General features: G+C 36.8%; 2 protein-coding genes across 2 annotated transcripts; both read right to left on the minus strand.

Annotated features, from left to right (window-relative positions):
* Positions 1–714: 714 nt before the first annotated feature.
* LOC143853967 (putative ubiquitin-like-specific protease 1B) lies at positions 715–1,545 on the minus strand. Its single transcript, XM_077363664.1, has 4 exons — positions 1,453–1,545; positions 1,123–1,338; positions 949–1,046; positions 715–865 (listed from the first exon to the last, which is right to left on the minus strand). The coding sequence occupies exons 1-4, from the start codon at positions 1,543–1,545 to the stop codon at positions 715–717; spliced, it is 558 nt and encodes a 185-aa protein (XP_077219779.1).
* LOC143853968 (uncharacterized) lies at positions 1,263–3,495 on the minus strand. The gene is made up of 7 exons (XM_077363665.1): positions 2,980–3,495; positions 2,738–2,890; positions 2,584–2,667; positions 2,399–2,500; positions 1,796–2,313; positions 1,453–1,720; positions 1,263–1,338 (listed from the first exon to the last, which is right to left on the minus strand). The coding sequence occupies exons 1-6, from the start codon at positions 3,493–3,495 to the stop codon at positions 1,549–1,551; spliced, it is 1,545 nt and encodes a 514-aa protein (XP_077219780.1). The 3' UTR covers positions 1,263–1,338; positions 1,453–1,548.
* Between the last annotated feature and the right edge of the window lie 13,124 nt (positions 3,496–16,619).

The following is a 16,619-nucleotide window of genomic DNA, read 5'->3' on the forward strand; positions in this document are numbered from 1 at the left end:
AGGAGGTTTTTGAGATAGAGGAGAAAAAGGGAAAAAAATGAGAAAAACCGAGTCCGTCCACTCATTATGCGCGCCTGGGCCGACTCTCGGAATTCCGTAAAAACATTCGGAATTCCGAGACCTTTTTTTTTGCCTAATTGGGTTACTGCGGAATTCCGAGTAAGAACTCGGAATTCCGACCGCGGAATTCCGACAAAATTCGCGGAATTCCGCAGTAACAATTTCGTATGTTGGGGTTTCGTATATGGCTACTGCGGAATTCCGAAACTTTTCTCGGAATTCCGCAGTAGAGTTTCTACGATTTATTTAATTTTTTTTTGGGTTCAAAACTGATTATTGGTTAGAAATTTACTTTTATAAGTTCGACTGAAGTAATCAACTTTCGGCTTACATTGGATCTCAAAATCTAAAACAAATTTATAGACTACAAACCATCATCCATGTATTTGATAAGATCCACATATAGAACAACAGAGATGTTTTCGTGTTGGAATGTGTACCACTTACATATCCGTGTAAAGCCTATCTTATTTACAACAGCATTTTCTGGTGGTTGGTACAAAAAGACAAACCAAATACAATGTTGATATGAAAAACGATTTTTAGCATCTTCCCAGCCTTTACCCACATATAAACATTACAAGGATATTGTTTCTTACAAGCCTACATTTGAAATGGAATTCAACCTCGCCAAGCCTGCCTGTTCATCAACTCCTACAAGTTCAGAACCGTCCCACACCGCCCTTCTAAGAAATCCTCCAACAATTGTCCTCTCATCAGCTCTATATCTGCCTGACTGAACTCTGGCGGAACGTCACGTGCCAGGCAGTCCATCTCCTTAAGCACAAACAGCCCGCAATCATTACTGCAAAACAACAACACATCATCGACCACGCTCTTCCACAATTAATTTAAACTTCCAAACTGATTTTAAGTGAAATTTATTACCTGTTGAGTTGTAAGGGCCTATTCTTGACTTCCACCACACTAAACTTGCTTACATCGAAGTCCCACATACTTATGTATAGCCGTTCAAGGTATCGTATCTATAAAACAATCCATACAAGCTAAAGATTTTATATACATTGAAATATAACCAAGGAAAGTGGGACCCGAACTCACCAATGGTACAACATCTCTATAGTAGATCTGCTCTCGCAAGGAGTTGAAGATGTAGAACTTCTCGTCCACCATATCGAGGACCAGGCGAATCCAATGCTGAGGGACATGCAGCGGGAATAAGACTCTTTTTAGGGTATCCAGCGGGTACTCGTTTAATCGTTTCACAAACTTCATAAGACTATCGGAGCCAGTGTAGTCTTTGCTAGTTAGACAATCCTAAAAAAATAATACAAGAGAAGTTAATGGAGTGAGCAAAACAAATTCGAACCTTGTGAACAACCACCTATAAAAAATAACTTCTGATTGGGAATGAAAACTATCTATTCTTACATAGAGGAAGGTAGTAATGGCCACACAGGCTCTTTCTCCAGGCTTTCTTTTATTTTCGTCCCGAACGTTTAGATATTCGGCGTATACATTCATAATCTACGTAAAATAACATATAGAGATTTGAGACAAATATCGATGGTGAAAGAATTCAGCTCTAGAATAAATAACCAAATTATTTACCGGAGAACTTAACCACTCAATGGGGTTGTTAAGGATAAGCAAGTCCTCGGCACACAGGAACTCGCCGTTGACCTGTATAACTCGTTCGCTGCAAAACACCTGATAGTTTAGGATTTACAAAGGCTAGATAACTATATTGGAAAAGGGCTTCAATCCAATTTACCTTGGGGGAAGCGCAAGAACCTTAGGGAGCAACCGATGGCATTGCGGGTCTGCCACCAGCAATGCTTTATCATTGACCTTCTTAGTCCCGAAAGCCGTATACGGTGAACTAGTGTATTGAGAGGGTTTACTTTTCCTCAAACGCAGCTTCACTCCTCTCTCAATACTCCAAATCACTTTTGCCACAGGTTTTAGTGGACTGTCGGGGATGGAAATCACATTCCGTTTTATTTCCTCCTCTAAGGAATCCTGGCTCGGAATGACTACCACCCCTCCGTCATCCCCTCCCATCATCTCCCCCTTTCCTTCATCCTGCGATTCGGCCTCCATTCCACCAGAGGCAATGATCCTCTTAAGCTCGGCTATTTCATTTTCATGTCGTACTGACCTCCTTTCAAGTTCTCTAACCCTCTCCACTAACAAATCAAAATCAGCCTTGCTTATAGACACATGGTCTTCCTTCACTTCCCTATCAACATCTCTTTTTCTCCCTGTCCTCCCCTTAAAAGGTATGCTCCTCTGAAAAGTGGAAATGGAAAATTAGTAACATATCACTCAGAGAATGTACTATATAGTAATTGAATATAGACTTAAAATTCAGTACCTTAAGTAACATATCACTCAGAGACGCTATCGTTTCTTTCTCTAAAATCCGAATGTCTTGGAGGCATTCCTCAACTGTTGGGGCGGTCGCAGAAGCTTCTTTCTTATAAATGTATCAACAATAGAGAAAATTTAGATAACTTGAATATAACGACCCTATGCAAGAAAGAGAGTGATTTTCGTTACCTCTCCCATCACAGTATCAGCCTCATCTGCCGTGAAAGATAGCAGGCCCTCTTCTCGAGGAAGAGGTAGTAGGCACCTCACAACCTGAAATCGAATAGTTAATCTCGGTTAGAAAAAGTGAGTACTAAGGGAGTACAGAAGCTCTAGGTCTAACCTGGGTCTTCTTTAGCCTCCCATCACGGATCTGTCTGATAAGGGCTGCATGGTCACTCCTCCGTGTATCGATCCCTGTGATCCACTTTAATAGGCGTGGATGTGCATCTGGAGCTGAAGGTGCCCACAAGGTAGTATGCTCAAAGAGCCACACCTGGAATGAAGACAGACAGTCAGCCTTTAAAGAACAAAAAACCAAACTTACAAAAGAGTAATCATGTATATAATATATGTACTCTTCACCTGTAGCATAATAGCGCATCCGGTGATATATCCTGTCTTTCTGTTTTTCGAATATGAATCCAATGACTCTACCAGGAAGTCGTAGACAGGGTATGTCCAAGCAATTCTTCCCACGGTCTCTGCTCCTAAGTAGGGGAAGAGGCAGGATTTCGTCCTGTGATCCACAGGGTCAGCTCGGGCAAAAAGCACACAGCAGCACAGAAGCAGCAACACATGTCTCACTGTTGCGTGGACCGATGCAATCTCATCCGATCTGGACTCCGCCCTTATAACATCTGTAATCTCACTAAATCTCACATCCTCTGTCGAATCCCAGTCTATTCGTATTCTATCTCCTACAAGGCTTAGGCTTAATGCCAATGCTAAATCTCTTACCTCAAAGGGGAGTAATATACCACCTATTTGAAATGCTCTAGACTTGGGTATCCAAGATCGCACAAGGACGGTCAAAATTGCCTTGTGCAATTTCAGACCTTCCAAATTAAGCAAGGCTCCAAATGGGCCGCGCTCTAGCATATCGGTATGTGCTTTCCTCAACTCAAGGGACCTGAAGAATTCGGCAAACTTAGAGGGGCAGCATCTCGACGTAGCATAAGACGCCTGCAAAACAAACCATTATTAGATATATATATATATATATATATAACATTTTAAAAAATACAAGGCTTAAAAGAATAACGGAGGCATTACCATGGTTTGATGAGATGATCACTAGGGGGAAAAGATGGAATCAAATCCACTAAATCAGATTTCGACCTGTTCAAACATAATGTGATGAAAAAAAGTTAACAACTGATTTAAACCAACTAATTTCTCAAATATTTCGGGTTTAAAATAATGATTTCTGATCAATTATTGGTTTAAACTATTGATTTTTCAAGAATTAGGGGTTTAAACAAATGCTATATATCAAATATTGGTTTAAACAATTGTTTTTCAAATATTAGGAACTGATTTCAAAAATATAAAGGGTTTAAACAAATGATTTGTCGAAAAATATTGATTTAAACCATTTATTATTCAAGATTTAGGGGTTTAAACCAATGATTGCTCAGAAATTAGGGGTTTAAACCAATGCTTTATATCAAATATTGGTTTAAACCATTATTGTTCAAAACTTAGGGGCTGATTTCTGAAATAGAAGGGGTTTAAACAAATGATTTGTCAAAAATTATTGATTTAAACCATTTATTATTCAAGATTTAGGGGTTTAAACCAATGATTGCTCAGAAATTAGGGGTTTAAACCAATGCTTTATATCAAATATTGGTTTAAACCATTATTGTTCAAAACTTAGGGGTTGATTTCCGAAATATAAAGGGGTCTAAACAAATGATTTGTCAACCATTATTGATTTAAACCATTTATTATTCAAGATTTAGGGGTTTAAACAAATGATTGCTCAGAAATTAGGGGTTTAAACCAATGCTTTATATCAAATATTGGTTTAAACCATTATTGTTCAAAACTTAGGGGCTGATTTCCGAAATAGAAGGGGTCTAAACAAATGATTTGTCAAACATTATTGATTTAAACCATTTATTATTCAAGATTTAGGGGTTTAAACCAATGATTGCTCATAAATTAGAGGTTTAAACCAATGCTTTATATCAAATATTGGTTTAAACCATTATTGTTCAAAACTTAGGGGCTGATTTTCGAAATAGAAGGGGTCTAAACAAATGATTTGTCAAACATTATTGATTTAAACCATTTATTATTCAAGATTTAGGGATTTAAACCAATGATTGCTCAGAAATTAGGGGTTTAAACCAATGCTTTATATCAAATATTGGTTTAAACGATTATTGTTCAAAACTTAGGGGCTGATTTCCGAAATAGAAGGGGTCTAAACAAATGATTTGTCAAAAATTATTGATTTAAACCATTTATTATTCAAGATTTAGGGGTTTAAACCAATGATTGCTCAGAAATTAGGGGTTTAAACTATTGATTTTTCAAGAATTAGGGGTTTAAACCAATGCTTTATATCAAATATTGGTTTAAACAATTATTTTTGAAAACTTAGGGGCTGATTTCCGAAATAGAAGGGCTTTAAACAAATGATTTGTCAAAAATTATTGATTTAAACCATTTATTATTCAAGATTTAGGGGTGTAAACTAATAAGGTGGGAGAAATTATTGGTTTAAACCATATATTGTCAAAATATTAACGGTTTTCTCAACTAATTTTCGAAAAAATAGAGGTTTTAACCAATGATTTACAAGAAATATTGGTTTAAACCATCATTTTTCAAAACTTAACAGCTGTTTTCCGAAATACAAGGGATAAAACCTGTTTTCCGAAATAGAAGGAATTCAAGCGAATGACTTTTCAACATTATTGGTTTAAACCATTTATTATTCAACATTTAAGGGTTTAAACCAATAATGTGTGACAATTATTGGTTTAAACCATATAGTTCTGAAAAATTAGGGGTTCTGTAAACTGAATAGGGGTTTTAACAAAATATTTCTATCAAATTTTGGTTGAAACCATTATATTTCAAAACTTAGGGGATTTTCAAAATATGGGTTCAAACAATTACGGGTTTAAACCAGACTTTAGGGCTATAAACCATACATTTCTAACAAATTAATGGTTCAAACAAAACTTTAGGTCTTTAAACCATATATTTGTTAACAAAATAGGGTTTTAAACCAAACTTTAGGTCTTTAAACCATAGATTTTTATAAAAAATAGGGTTTTAAACCAAACTTTAGGGCTTTAAACCATAGATTTATAAAAAATAGGGATTTTGAGAGAGAGAGTACTGATTTTCTCAAAACCCCTAAAATGATTTTCTCAAAACCCCTAATTTTTTGTTTCTAAACTGATTTTCTCAAAACCCTAACTTAATATCTCAAAAACTAACTGAGAGGGAGAGACTACCAACCTGGGAGAGGAGGTTCGCTCAGAATCAGAGGCTACCGGAGAGAGAGGGCCGGAGAGAGGATGCCGTTGAGAGAGAGGATGCCGTCGAGAGAGAGGGTGCCGTCCACAGAGAGGGTGCCGTTGAGAAAGAGGGCCGGAGAGAGGGAGAGAGAGGGGGTTCCGTCGACAGAGAGAGTACCATAGAGAGAGAGAAACGGCGTCGAGAGAGTGCCGGAGAGACAACACCGACGGCCGGCGAGAGAGAGAGAGAGAGAGAGAGAGAGAGAGAGAGAGGTGAAAATAAAAAAGTAAAGTTTATGAGGGTAAAATAAACGATTTTTACCTGAGGGTAGATTTGTCTTAAAAATCTCAAACCATTCACTATCACTCTACATTGGTCATTTACAACTCTCCCCCCTTGACACATCATTATCATATCAAAGCCCTTTTTCTTGGTCATTTCCTCTTTTAAAAACGATGCGAAATGTAAATAGGGTTGAAACTCTCATATGTGACTTAACCGCCTTAACCGGTTCAAAAGAAAACTTAAAATCCAGTGAGCCTATTGTTTTTAGGGATTTGCTAGGGTCCATCGCAAAAGGCATTCTGCATATGGTCTGCTGCATGTCATACCAGCCACCTCTTAAATGAAGACAAAAGTTGCTGAAAGTGAACCTGTGTGGCTGCTCTGAAATGCAATAAACGATCCGCGAAATGAATTCTGTGATGGACGCTAGCAATTCCATTGTTTCTAATATTTGTACAGATTTTTTTTGTTTGCACCGACAATTTTCAGAATCCAAAATAAACCCAGCTTCAAATGTTAAATTCCATCCCTGTCCCCATTAACGAAACCGTGCCCATCAAGCAATAGCGTGTCGATCCTCTCTCTGCAAATCTCTCGCACCCGTAAACCTCAACAGACAAATGAAAAAGAAAAGCCCATTTCATTCCCCTCACTCTCCTCGTCCATTTTTTCGAAACCCTAAAATGAAACCCTAAAATCACGTTCGTATTGCAAACCTTTTTCTCTGGTAACACTCCCTCACAAACAGATCTTGTTTATGAAACCCAAATCTCCCCTGCTCCAAATCGCAAAACCTAAATCCCACCCTACATCTCCTCTCTATCTCTCACATTTATGTTGTTTTTCTTCGATGCTTTTCCTGAGGTGAGTATTCTGTTATTTTCCAAATTTTCTCCGGTAACACTCCCTCACAATCAGATCTTCTTTATAAAACCCAAATATCCCCTACTCCAAATCGCAAAACCTAAATCCCACCCTGCATCTCCTCTCTATCTCTCACGTATAAGTTATTTTTCTTTGATGCTTTTCCTGAGGTGAGTATTCTGTTTTTTTTTTTTGAAATGGGAGTTGAGTATTCTGTTATTTTCCAATTTTTCTTCAACTCTTTAGTAATTTTAAAACTACTGTTATTTCGGGAAAGGTTAATCAGTAGCACTTGATACATTAGTGATGTTTTTGCTTCAGGTGAAAGGCGGAAATCTGTTTTGTTTTGGTATTGAAATCTGCATCTGTTCTATTAATGCCCCGAGAGTGGACGAGGGTTTGAGGAAAGGAGTAGAGACCCAAACCCTTTCATCTCCCTCTCTCACCGTTAAATCAGAGGGTTTGGAGAAAGGGGTAGAGACACCTCTGCTCTCACTGTCAAACCCTTTAATTTCTCTCTCTCATAGCTTGCCAAGGAAACAGAGATGGACGAGATCCTGTTGCCTAATCTTCCCAACATAATTCCAATACAAAATTAAAGGGTAGTTTAGTAAACCAGGTCTATTTTATCTTCCCTGGTATTAGACTCTCTGCATCCATTATCTCTCTCTTTCTCTCTACAAAAACCCTTGCATGAATAGAACCAAAGAAACGAGTCTTCTTTCTAGGTTTTTTTTTTCTGATTATCTTTTCTTTTCACTGCCATAAATGGAAAATCCTGCCCTAATTTCCTCAAAATTTATCCTCGGCTGTTCTCTGAATCTCACTAGAATTCCAAACGGACGCTCTCTTGCTCTTCTAGAGAGAAGATTTGGAGGAAGAAAAAGCAGAAACTTTGTCTCACCGCTTGGTCACGAAAACTGAACGGATTGGCACTGCATCTGTTCGTTCTTTTGTGGTTATTTTTCATTTTGGGTGGGATTTTAGGGTTTTCAAAGTCCTTTCTCTTTGTTGTTGTGGGGTTTTAGTTTGTTTTTATCGAGCTGCTTCTTGCATATTTTTAATTTGTTCGGGATAAGTTTGTTGTAGTTCCACCTTTAGCTTTCTCGGACTTTGTAATCGAAATTCGTGGTGTTCTTACTCCCTTATGTTTTAGATATAGTGTTTCTTGTAATGTCTTGTTGCTTTGGAATTTAGTAGTTTTAGGTCTTTACTGCTTTTGACCATTCTTTCATCTTGTTTGCATTCGGCATTCGGCCTGGCTGCTTCTTGCATTCCGTTAATTGGCACTGGATTGGTTCTCTATAATTTTAATTTTTATGTTCGTGGATGAGGAGGGGGTCACTGATTTTCTATTGAGGATGCATTGTCATCTTACTCTCTTATGTTTTTGGTTCTAGGATTTTTTTGTTTTGGGTTTTCTCAAATAATTTAATATTTTAGTATTTTTTGGGTTGAATTGAAAGCTTGCTTTCTTATTGATTGTTGTTCAATTCGTATGCTGTATTTTTATTTTGGATATCTAGTGGATTTCATGATATTTTTCCTTTCCACTGACGTTTGGCAATTCCTGACAAAGAAAAGGTATTAAGGTTTTGAACGAGAAACCTGTTCTCCAAGTTAAACTTAGCTTAGAATCATATTCTACCATAGATAAAGTATTTTTTTAAAGAGAAACCTGAAAATTACAAACTGTGGTACCTAGGTTTGTGTATGGAAATGTCATAAAGTGTCTCTAATCGGTAGCATTGTCCAAAGAGCCATGATTTTTATTAATGCATGCAGATCATATACAATTGATATATTCTCTTTAATTCCTTTTTATGTATGGTATATTTTCACTTTAACTCATACGTGTAATTTTATGGAAATATTATCCAAACATGTTATCATTTCATTCAATCTCAGCACTTCAGTCTTTCAATTTCATTTTTTCTTACATATTTTTTTCTTTAATGATTTTAATTCTTTAGGAAATCTTCAGTTTTTCTGATTTTAAGTGGTTTCTACAATTGTTTTTTGATCTTTTGTTTGTTATTTTCTTTTCTATTCTTTTAATCTGATTGATTGATCGTAACCTTCTAAAAAATAATCTTTTGTCTGTTCACACACACAAATTGATCTTTTGTGCCCAGGAACCATCCAAGTTGGCCCCCATAAATGACCGATTCTGCATAATCAGGTCACATGTGGGTAGGAGCTATGCTCCCCTGGCTCTAAGAGACCAATTCCCTAATAACTAACCTTATATTTATTTTGAATTCGATATATTATTTAATATTCTGAAAGAAGTTTGAATTTTCCAAGCTTGACTTGAGTTTGTTGTCCCGGTATAAATATCTGATTCCATTTGTTGAAAAGTACAAAATTTGCAGATTGATTCCAATCCTTTTTAATCGAATGTGGGATTGCAATCCCTACATATAATGAAGGGGCAGCAAATTTTAAGAAGACTCCTATGTATCAGGAATCAATCCAATCCCGAGAGTTCCTCTGGGAGTCACACATCTTATTCTAATGTTTTTGAGGCCAACCCTATTGAGTAGGCACCCAATTTTGAATTATCCCCTCATCGGCTTCAGATTTTAATGATAATAGCTCTGTTTGGTTGCCCAAATAGAGAAGAATAGGGCGGGATTCGTGGAATTTGAATTGCTGAAGGTTGTTTGGTTGCGCTAAATGGATTTTACGAGACTTTGACAATTAGCGTTGTCGGGACCGGTCGTTTGACGTAGTACCCTCTAAATCTTCTCAACAAATTTCTCCAAATCGAAGAAATTTTGAGAGAAGATCTTCGAAGGATCGAATCCTCCTTCGTTCTGAGAAGACGTAAATATGCTAAAAGATCTGCGGGTCATATCTTCTCTCGTATTATCACAAGTGGTGAAGACTCTTCTCTCTCTTCTTCGTTTTTATATTCCCTGTTATATGGCAAGAAGCCCTGAACTTGTGGAATCTGCGAGCTCATTGTCCGACCCTCCCCAAACCCAAAAATGACGTGGAAGAGGAAGCGAATCGAGGTAAAATCCCTCTCTTTCCCTCTCACTATCATACATTCGAAGAGGGTTTCTTTGATCTGGGTTTGTGTTTTTTCTTTTCTAAAGTTCTGCTATTCTCCTGGTAATCTTCTTGCAACCAAATGAGACAAGGTTTTCTCCCACCAATCTCCCAGACATCTTGCAAGGCAACCAAACAACGTTTCTTACATCCACCATTAATCCCCCGGTTGACTGATCTGCCACTGATCTCCCCTTTGACTTCTCCTCCTCCTAATCTCCCAGCCAACTTCAAGCAACAGAGTACTAGGGACCACGCGATGTTGGGTTTGTGTATGATGTGGATTCCAGCTCAAGGTATTCTCCATCTGCTGAAGTAATCATACTGTTTATATGTTGTATTTTCCTTTTCTCTCTTTTTTATGAGATTCTAATTTACCATCCAATTAGTTCATAGCAAGTAGATTCTTCATAAATATCATAATTTCATTCTGAATTGATTCTGTTCTTACCACCAGATGAAATCATTCATTTGGCATCTTCATTTGAATAGTACGAACTCATGAAAATCCATTTCAACTGTTTCATCTTTCTTCTTGCTCTGGATTCATTGGCGATTTTCAATGGTCCTCCGCTTGATTTGTATTCACATTATATGATGCAATGAATTGCATAACAAAGCTGATTTTAAGTGTACGTAAACAGGAAATGAAATTTCAGAAAATTTAATTTAGAACAAGAAAACTTAGCTCTATGATGGAGACTTGGTTCGGATATTTGCAAATAAGAGAAGGTTCAGACAAATTAAAATTTCTGAAGTAGCTGGCAGTTAAAAGCAACTGTTTCATCTTTCTTCTTGCTCTGGATTTATTGGATTTTTTCAGTGGTCCTCCGCTTGATTTGTATGCACATTATATGATGCAAGGAATTGCAGAACAAAGCTGATTTTAAGTGTATGTAAACAGAAAATAAAATTTGAGAAAATTTTATTTAAAACAAGAAAACTTACTTTAAAGTAGGTATATGATGGAGACTTGGTTCAGATATTTGCAAATAATAGAAGGTTCAAACAAATTAAAATTTTTGAAGTAGTTGGCAGTTAAAAGCAAAAACAATTTAGTTAATTAGTTTAGTGAAAGCAACATGCAAGATAAATGACATCTCTACTTTTAAGCCCTGTTTGTTTTAGATTATGAGAACCGATTGTGAGTCCCATAGTTATTGGACTCAAAATTAAAAATAGTGTGTTTATGAATTGTTTTAGAAAACGGTACTCTTTTATTGATCAATTAAGGTGCACACATAGCTATGTTTAACTAAGATTTCAAGCAAACAAAGTGGTGTTGATTCTTAAAAAAAGGGCACCTTATTTGATGAATAAAAGACTACCGTTTTCTAAAACAATTCATAAACACAGGATTTTTGGTGTTGATTCTTAAACCAGATGAAAGTATTTTCTGTTGGAAATCTGTATGTAATGAGAGTATTTGATTTTAAAGAAACTTAGGCATCAATAGAGGGTTAGAATTTTAGAAAGTATATATAATCATGATTGCGATAGGTATGTTGCCTGTGAATGTTCCAAATGACCAAAGAGAATCGAAGGGAAAGAAAATCAAAAGATAAATGGTGTAGCCGGAAGCGCGAAGTACGAGTTGAGGATTGAACGCCGTCAACCACTGATCAAATAAACCTTTGAATCCACGAAGAACGAGGTAAACAACTTTCTCTACCAAGAAAGAAGAAAATTTCTTTATTTCATAAAACAAAACATGAATAGTGCAACAACCCTTGCACATAGGCTTTTATAAAAACACTAACTTCTTCTCCAAGTAAATCTCTACTTTTTTAAATTATTTGAAGCCAATTCCTAATGAAACTCAACTTCTATTCCTAATTGAACTAAATTTCTAAATCTACATGGACTCAAATTGTAAGAAAAGGCAACAAGCCATATTTGTCTAAAACTACCTAATAGCTAGAAGGAAATAAATAAATAAAATAAAGAAACTCTATTTATACGCACTTCATGTACGTATTGGATTCTTGGGACACTTTCTAATTTTTAACTTTGCAGGCAAAAGTAGTGGCCACGTCATTCCCCTCCACTTGAAGAGAACTTGACCTCGAGTTCATTGGTGATGTCGTTATAGAATCTCCCACTTCAAAGACCTTACTAAATTGACGCTTGGCCATTTCGGCATTGTACTTAGGTTGGGACTTAACTAGCTTCTTTTTCTTTTTGACACATTTGGATATCCGCTCCTCCTCCTCCTCCTTTGATTTGATAAGGGGTCCATTTAGTGTGAAACATAATTGCCGCTCCACTTGAAAGGGTTCGGGGTTCTTCTCTACTTTTGACGGACACATAACTTGATGCATCGCTAAGTATTGCTCGGAAGCACAAATGGTAGGAATGCGGTCTTCTTCCGTATTTTGCTCCTCTTTACGCTCCTCTATACACTGCTTATGATCATCATCTTCAAGCTCGTCACCAACGGCTAGATGGGTAGTGCGTCGACCACCTTGAGGACACCAATCGGATTTGTGACCCAATTGGTTGCACTTGTAGCACATGATCCATTGCTTGAACTGTGACTCGTATGAATCATGACATGGGACTTTGGTCATTGCCAAAGTAGAAAGAACATCTCCGTATCCTCTTCCTTGCATCGGAAATACTTCTGCCGGTTTGCTTGTCTCAATAGGAAGATCCAAAGTCATCTTCTCTTTCGTCGTCTGCAGTATCTCTATCACGGCTTGACTTATGTAAAAAGCCATATGATCATAATAAATGGGCAGAAACCTCTCACAAAGGACTTTACACATCCGTGCCCATGTCCGGATTGGTCGCTTCTCCGTCCTTGTACGTGAGAGTTGTAGTTGCTCCCACCATGCCGAAGCACCTCCCTTAAGTTTGATGGCCACGACTTTTGTCTTTTTCTCCTCGAAAACTTCCATGTAGTTGAAAATTCTCTCGACATCCGCAAGCCAATCAAGAAAATCGTCTATGTGGAGTTGGCCATTAAAATCAGGCAAATCAACCTTAATACAAAAATCGTGTTTACAAACTTCGGATTGCGGAGCGCAGTCATGAGTATACCTCAGATGGATGATATCTTTGAATTCCTTCTTGCTAGAATAATAATTGTTAGGAAAATATTTAAATCTAGGGCCGGGGCGTGGAACTTGACGTAGAGCTTGAGCGTGCCGTCGCCTATCACCGTCATCGATTTGGGGTAGGTCGTGCTCAATATGATATAACCGTGCCTATTGCTTCGCTATGTGATTAACGGTAGCCTGGAGAGTGTTAAACATCTCCATCGTCACGGTTTTTTTATTTTCCCGTATTCTGTGGGAAGCCATGTATCGAACGTAGCAGGGCTCTGATACCACCTGGCGTAGCCGGAAGCACAAAGAACGAGTCGAGGATTGAACTCTATCAACCACCGATCAAATAAACTTTAGAATCCACGAAGGGTGCTCGTTGAATCCAGGAAGAGCTATTCTTCGAATCCACGAAGAACGAGGTAAACAACTTTCTCTACCAAGAAAGAAGAAAATTTCTTTATTTCATAAAACAAAACATAAATTGTGCAACAACCCTTGCACATAGGCTTTTATAAAAACACTAACTTCTTCTCCAAGTAAACCTCTACTTTCTAAAATTATTTGAAGCCAATTCCTAATTAGACTCATTTTCTATTCCTAATTGAACTAAATTTCTAAATCTGCATGGACTCAAATTACAAGAAAAGGCAACAAGCCATATTCGTCTAAAACTACCTAATAGCTAGAAGGAAATAAATAAATAAAATAAAGAACCTCTATCTATACCCACTTCATGTATGTATTAGATTCTTGGGACACTTTCTAATTTTTAACTTTCGGGCAATAGTAGTGGCCACGTCAATAAATGAGGAAAGGTTTGATAATCAAGGTTAATTTTCTTAAGTAGATTAAGCATGAGTGAAAAAATTTATTCAAGTGACTTATGTGGGTGCTTTGAAAAGAAAAATATGATAGTTCTTTTTGCCAATTCAATATCTTTTATTCTTCAACTCGAGCAGAATTTCATCGAGCTGTTATTAGATCAAAGCTAAATGATGGATCCGAGAATCCAGGGTAAGAGTTGAGAACTTTATGGCATGAAACCTTCTCTTAGTTTCTGTCCAGTAATCTGGATACACAATCAAACCTATGATTAGCGGCTCCATTCATTTCGATGTGGGTAAATATGTTAGAAGGGGCTGTCATGCTTTGCATAAATAGGGCATGATGACCTACATGTTTGTGCTTCTCTTTGGAATGGAATGAACAAGAGAAGAAGATGAGAAGATCATACCGAGTGCTATCGGCGGGTGGTACTTGCTGCGAAGTTTGCATCCGGGGTTATGGATCAATGGGCTTGGTTGCCTTAGGCCTTCTCTCCCCAACCTTCTCATCTCTTATTAGGATATGAGATGTGAGTTTTTTTTTTTTTTTTTTTTTTGAAAGGGTATGGGAATGCTTTGTTTGGCAACAACGTGCATGGTCTGGTTTTTGGGTTTTGAAATGGGTTGAGGGTCATTTGGTAGAGTTCTGAGAGTCAGTTTGGTGTTCTTGCTTTTTTCTAGATGAAAACCACACCAAGATACCCACTCCATAGTTATTGGATTCAAATTAAAAATAGTGTGTTTATGAATTGTTTTGGAAAACAGTACTCTTTTATTGATAAAAAAACCACACCATAGTTATTGGATTCAAAATTAAAAATAGTGTGTTTCTGAATTGTTTTGGAAAACGGTACTCTTTTATTGATCAAATTAGGTGCACACCAAGCTTTGTTTAACTAAGATTTCAAGCAAACAAAGTGGTGTTGATTCTTAAAGACCAGGTGAAAGTATTTTCTGTGGGAAATCTGTATGTAATTAGGGTATTTGATTTTAAAGAAACTTAGACATCAATAGAGGGTTAGAATTTCAGAAAGTATATAATCATGGTTGCTATATAATCAATTCACCCCCCTCTTGGGTTGCCGTTTGGGATTTCACTTACCTTTATGCATATTTATTGTGGCTGATTTTACCGAGGATTTGCAGATATCTGTATTATGTAGCTTTTAAATCAATACATGGGATTTGGGATTTTAAGTAGGCATTTCAAGTTTGTTTTGAATATTTGCACAATATAATAAGCATGGTTTTAAATTTTGGCCGAAATTCGAAATTTCGGTTGAGTCCGAAATCGAAACGTACCGAAACTAAAACTTCCGAAATGTACAAAATTCGGCTAAAATTTCAAAAAAATAATTTTTTTTATTGTTTTACAGTATTTTGGCCCAAAATTTCAGCCTATTGTTTTAAATTTTTTATTTTCTTAATTCCTATAATGATACTTCATGAATTGATGTCTGGATAAACTATGCGATTCTTCCTTTTGACTATTTTTTCTTCACATTCTCTTTCATTTCTCTTGAACAGGATCAAATGGTAATTGTGAAGGACTGAGGCGATGAGGAATTGTTCGTAAAATCGGATCCCACCAATTGGTTTTGTGATTTCTATCTGCCTTTTTTTTTTGTTGATTCAGTTTCTTTCTTCTTCTTTCTCTCAGCAGCAGCGGGTTTTTGGCCATACTTGAACAGTACTAGGAAGCATGTTGCTGATACCAATTTTCATACTTCCCTTTTGTCTTTACAGGGTTTGGTCCAAATACACTTAAAGTTGGCCCTTTCAACAACGTTTCCTCTCATCCTTCACTTCTCCATGAAGGGTCTTTAATAATGGATTTTGCCTTATTTATTCCCAAGGTAAAGTTTTAATTTTATTATCTCTTTGGCAAGATTTGTAGCCTTATATGCCTTTGGTGCATTTGTTGATTCAGATGTTAGGTTTATTATATTTATTCATTTTCTAAGTGAAAGAGATTTATCCATAGTTCTCTCTCTCTCTCTCTCTCTCTCTCTCTGTTTTGTATGGCGTCAACCATCAAATATTTAAGACACCCAACAACCATATGCTGATTTTCCACATTTTCTCAGCTATGTCATTCATATAGTCATATTTGTTATATTTATTCATGTCATTCACACAGAGTCGTTGGAAGAAAGTCCCCCTTCTTTTCACCTCCCTTGCCTTTTATCAAAATATTCATGATGGTTTGGAATGATTTTAGAGCAATGCCTGCTTGATATTTTATTTTTTTTCGATTTTTTGGGTTACCATTATCTACCTGCAAAATATTCATGATGCTTTAAAATCATTTTTTTCCATTTTTAGGGTTACCATAATCTACCTCTATCTTAGCAGCTATCAAAGGCCTGTTTTTGCATACTTCTTTGTTTTGTTTCATCAGTCTTTCAAAAAATGCATGTTATAGGGTTCAGCACGTTGGCATTAGTCGAGGTTTCAATATAATCTTTGTCTGCATTCTGTTTTCTGTTACCATAATCTACCTCTATCTTAGCAGCTATCAAAGGCCAGTTTTTGATACTACTTTGTTTCTGTTAACTTACCAACTTCTCCAAAAGCTAAGCTTTTGGAGAAAGGCGTTATTTATCTTTTATACTTTAACACTCCCCCATCACGTGTGGCCCACTTGGCAAACACGTGGCAC

The sequence above is a fragment of the Tasmannia lanceolata genome, unplaced genomic scaffold (assembly GCF_043159265.1).
Source record: "Tasmannia lanceolata isolate RefF3 unplaced genomic scaffold, GAP_Taslan_0.1 ptg000020l, whole genome shotgun sequence".
Classification (NCBI taxonomy): domain Eukaryota; kingdom Viridiplantae; phylum Streptophyta; class Magnoliopsida; order Canellales; family Winteraceae; genus Tasmannia; species Tasmannia lanceolata.

What these genes read in the sequence shown, in the direction of transcription:
- LOC143853967 (XM_077363664.1), bottom strand. Translation starts at nt 1,545, where the DNA reads ATGAATGTATACGCCGAATATCTAAACGTTCGGGACGAAAATAAAAGA. An exon ending in ATAGAGATGTTGTACCATTG is followed by an intron (nt 1,047 to 1,122) that starts GTGAGTTCGGGT and finishes ATTGTTTTATAG; the next exon opens with ATACGATACCTTGAACGGCT. An exon ending in AGGCCCTTACAACTCAACAG is followed by an intron (nt 866 to 948) that starts GTAATAAATTTC and finishes GTTGTTTTGCAG; the next exon opens with TAATGATTGCGGGCTGTTTG.
- LOC143853968 (XM_077363665.1), bottom strand. Translation starts at nt 3,495, where the DNA reads ATGCTAGAGCGCGGCCCATTTGGAGCCTTGCTTAATTTGGAAGGTCTG. An exon ending in GATGCGCTATTATGCTACAG is followed by an intron (nt 2,891 to 2,979) that starts GTGAAGAGTACA and finishes TCTTCATTCCAG; the next exon opens with GTGTGGCTCTTTGAGCATAC. An exon ending in GTTCTTGCGCTTCCCCCAAG is followed by an intron (nt 1,721 to 1,795) that starts GTAAATTGGATT and finishes GGTGTTTTGCAG; the next exon opens with CGAACGAGTTATACAGGTCA.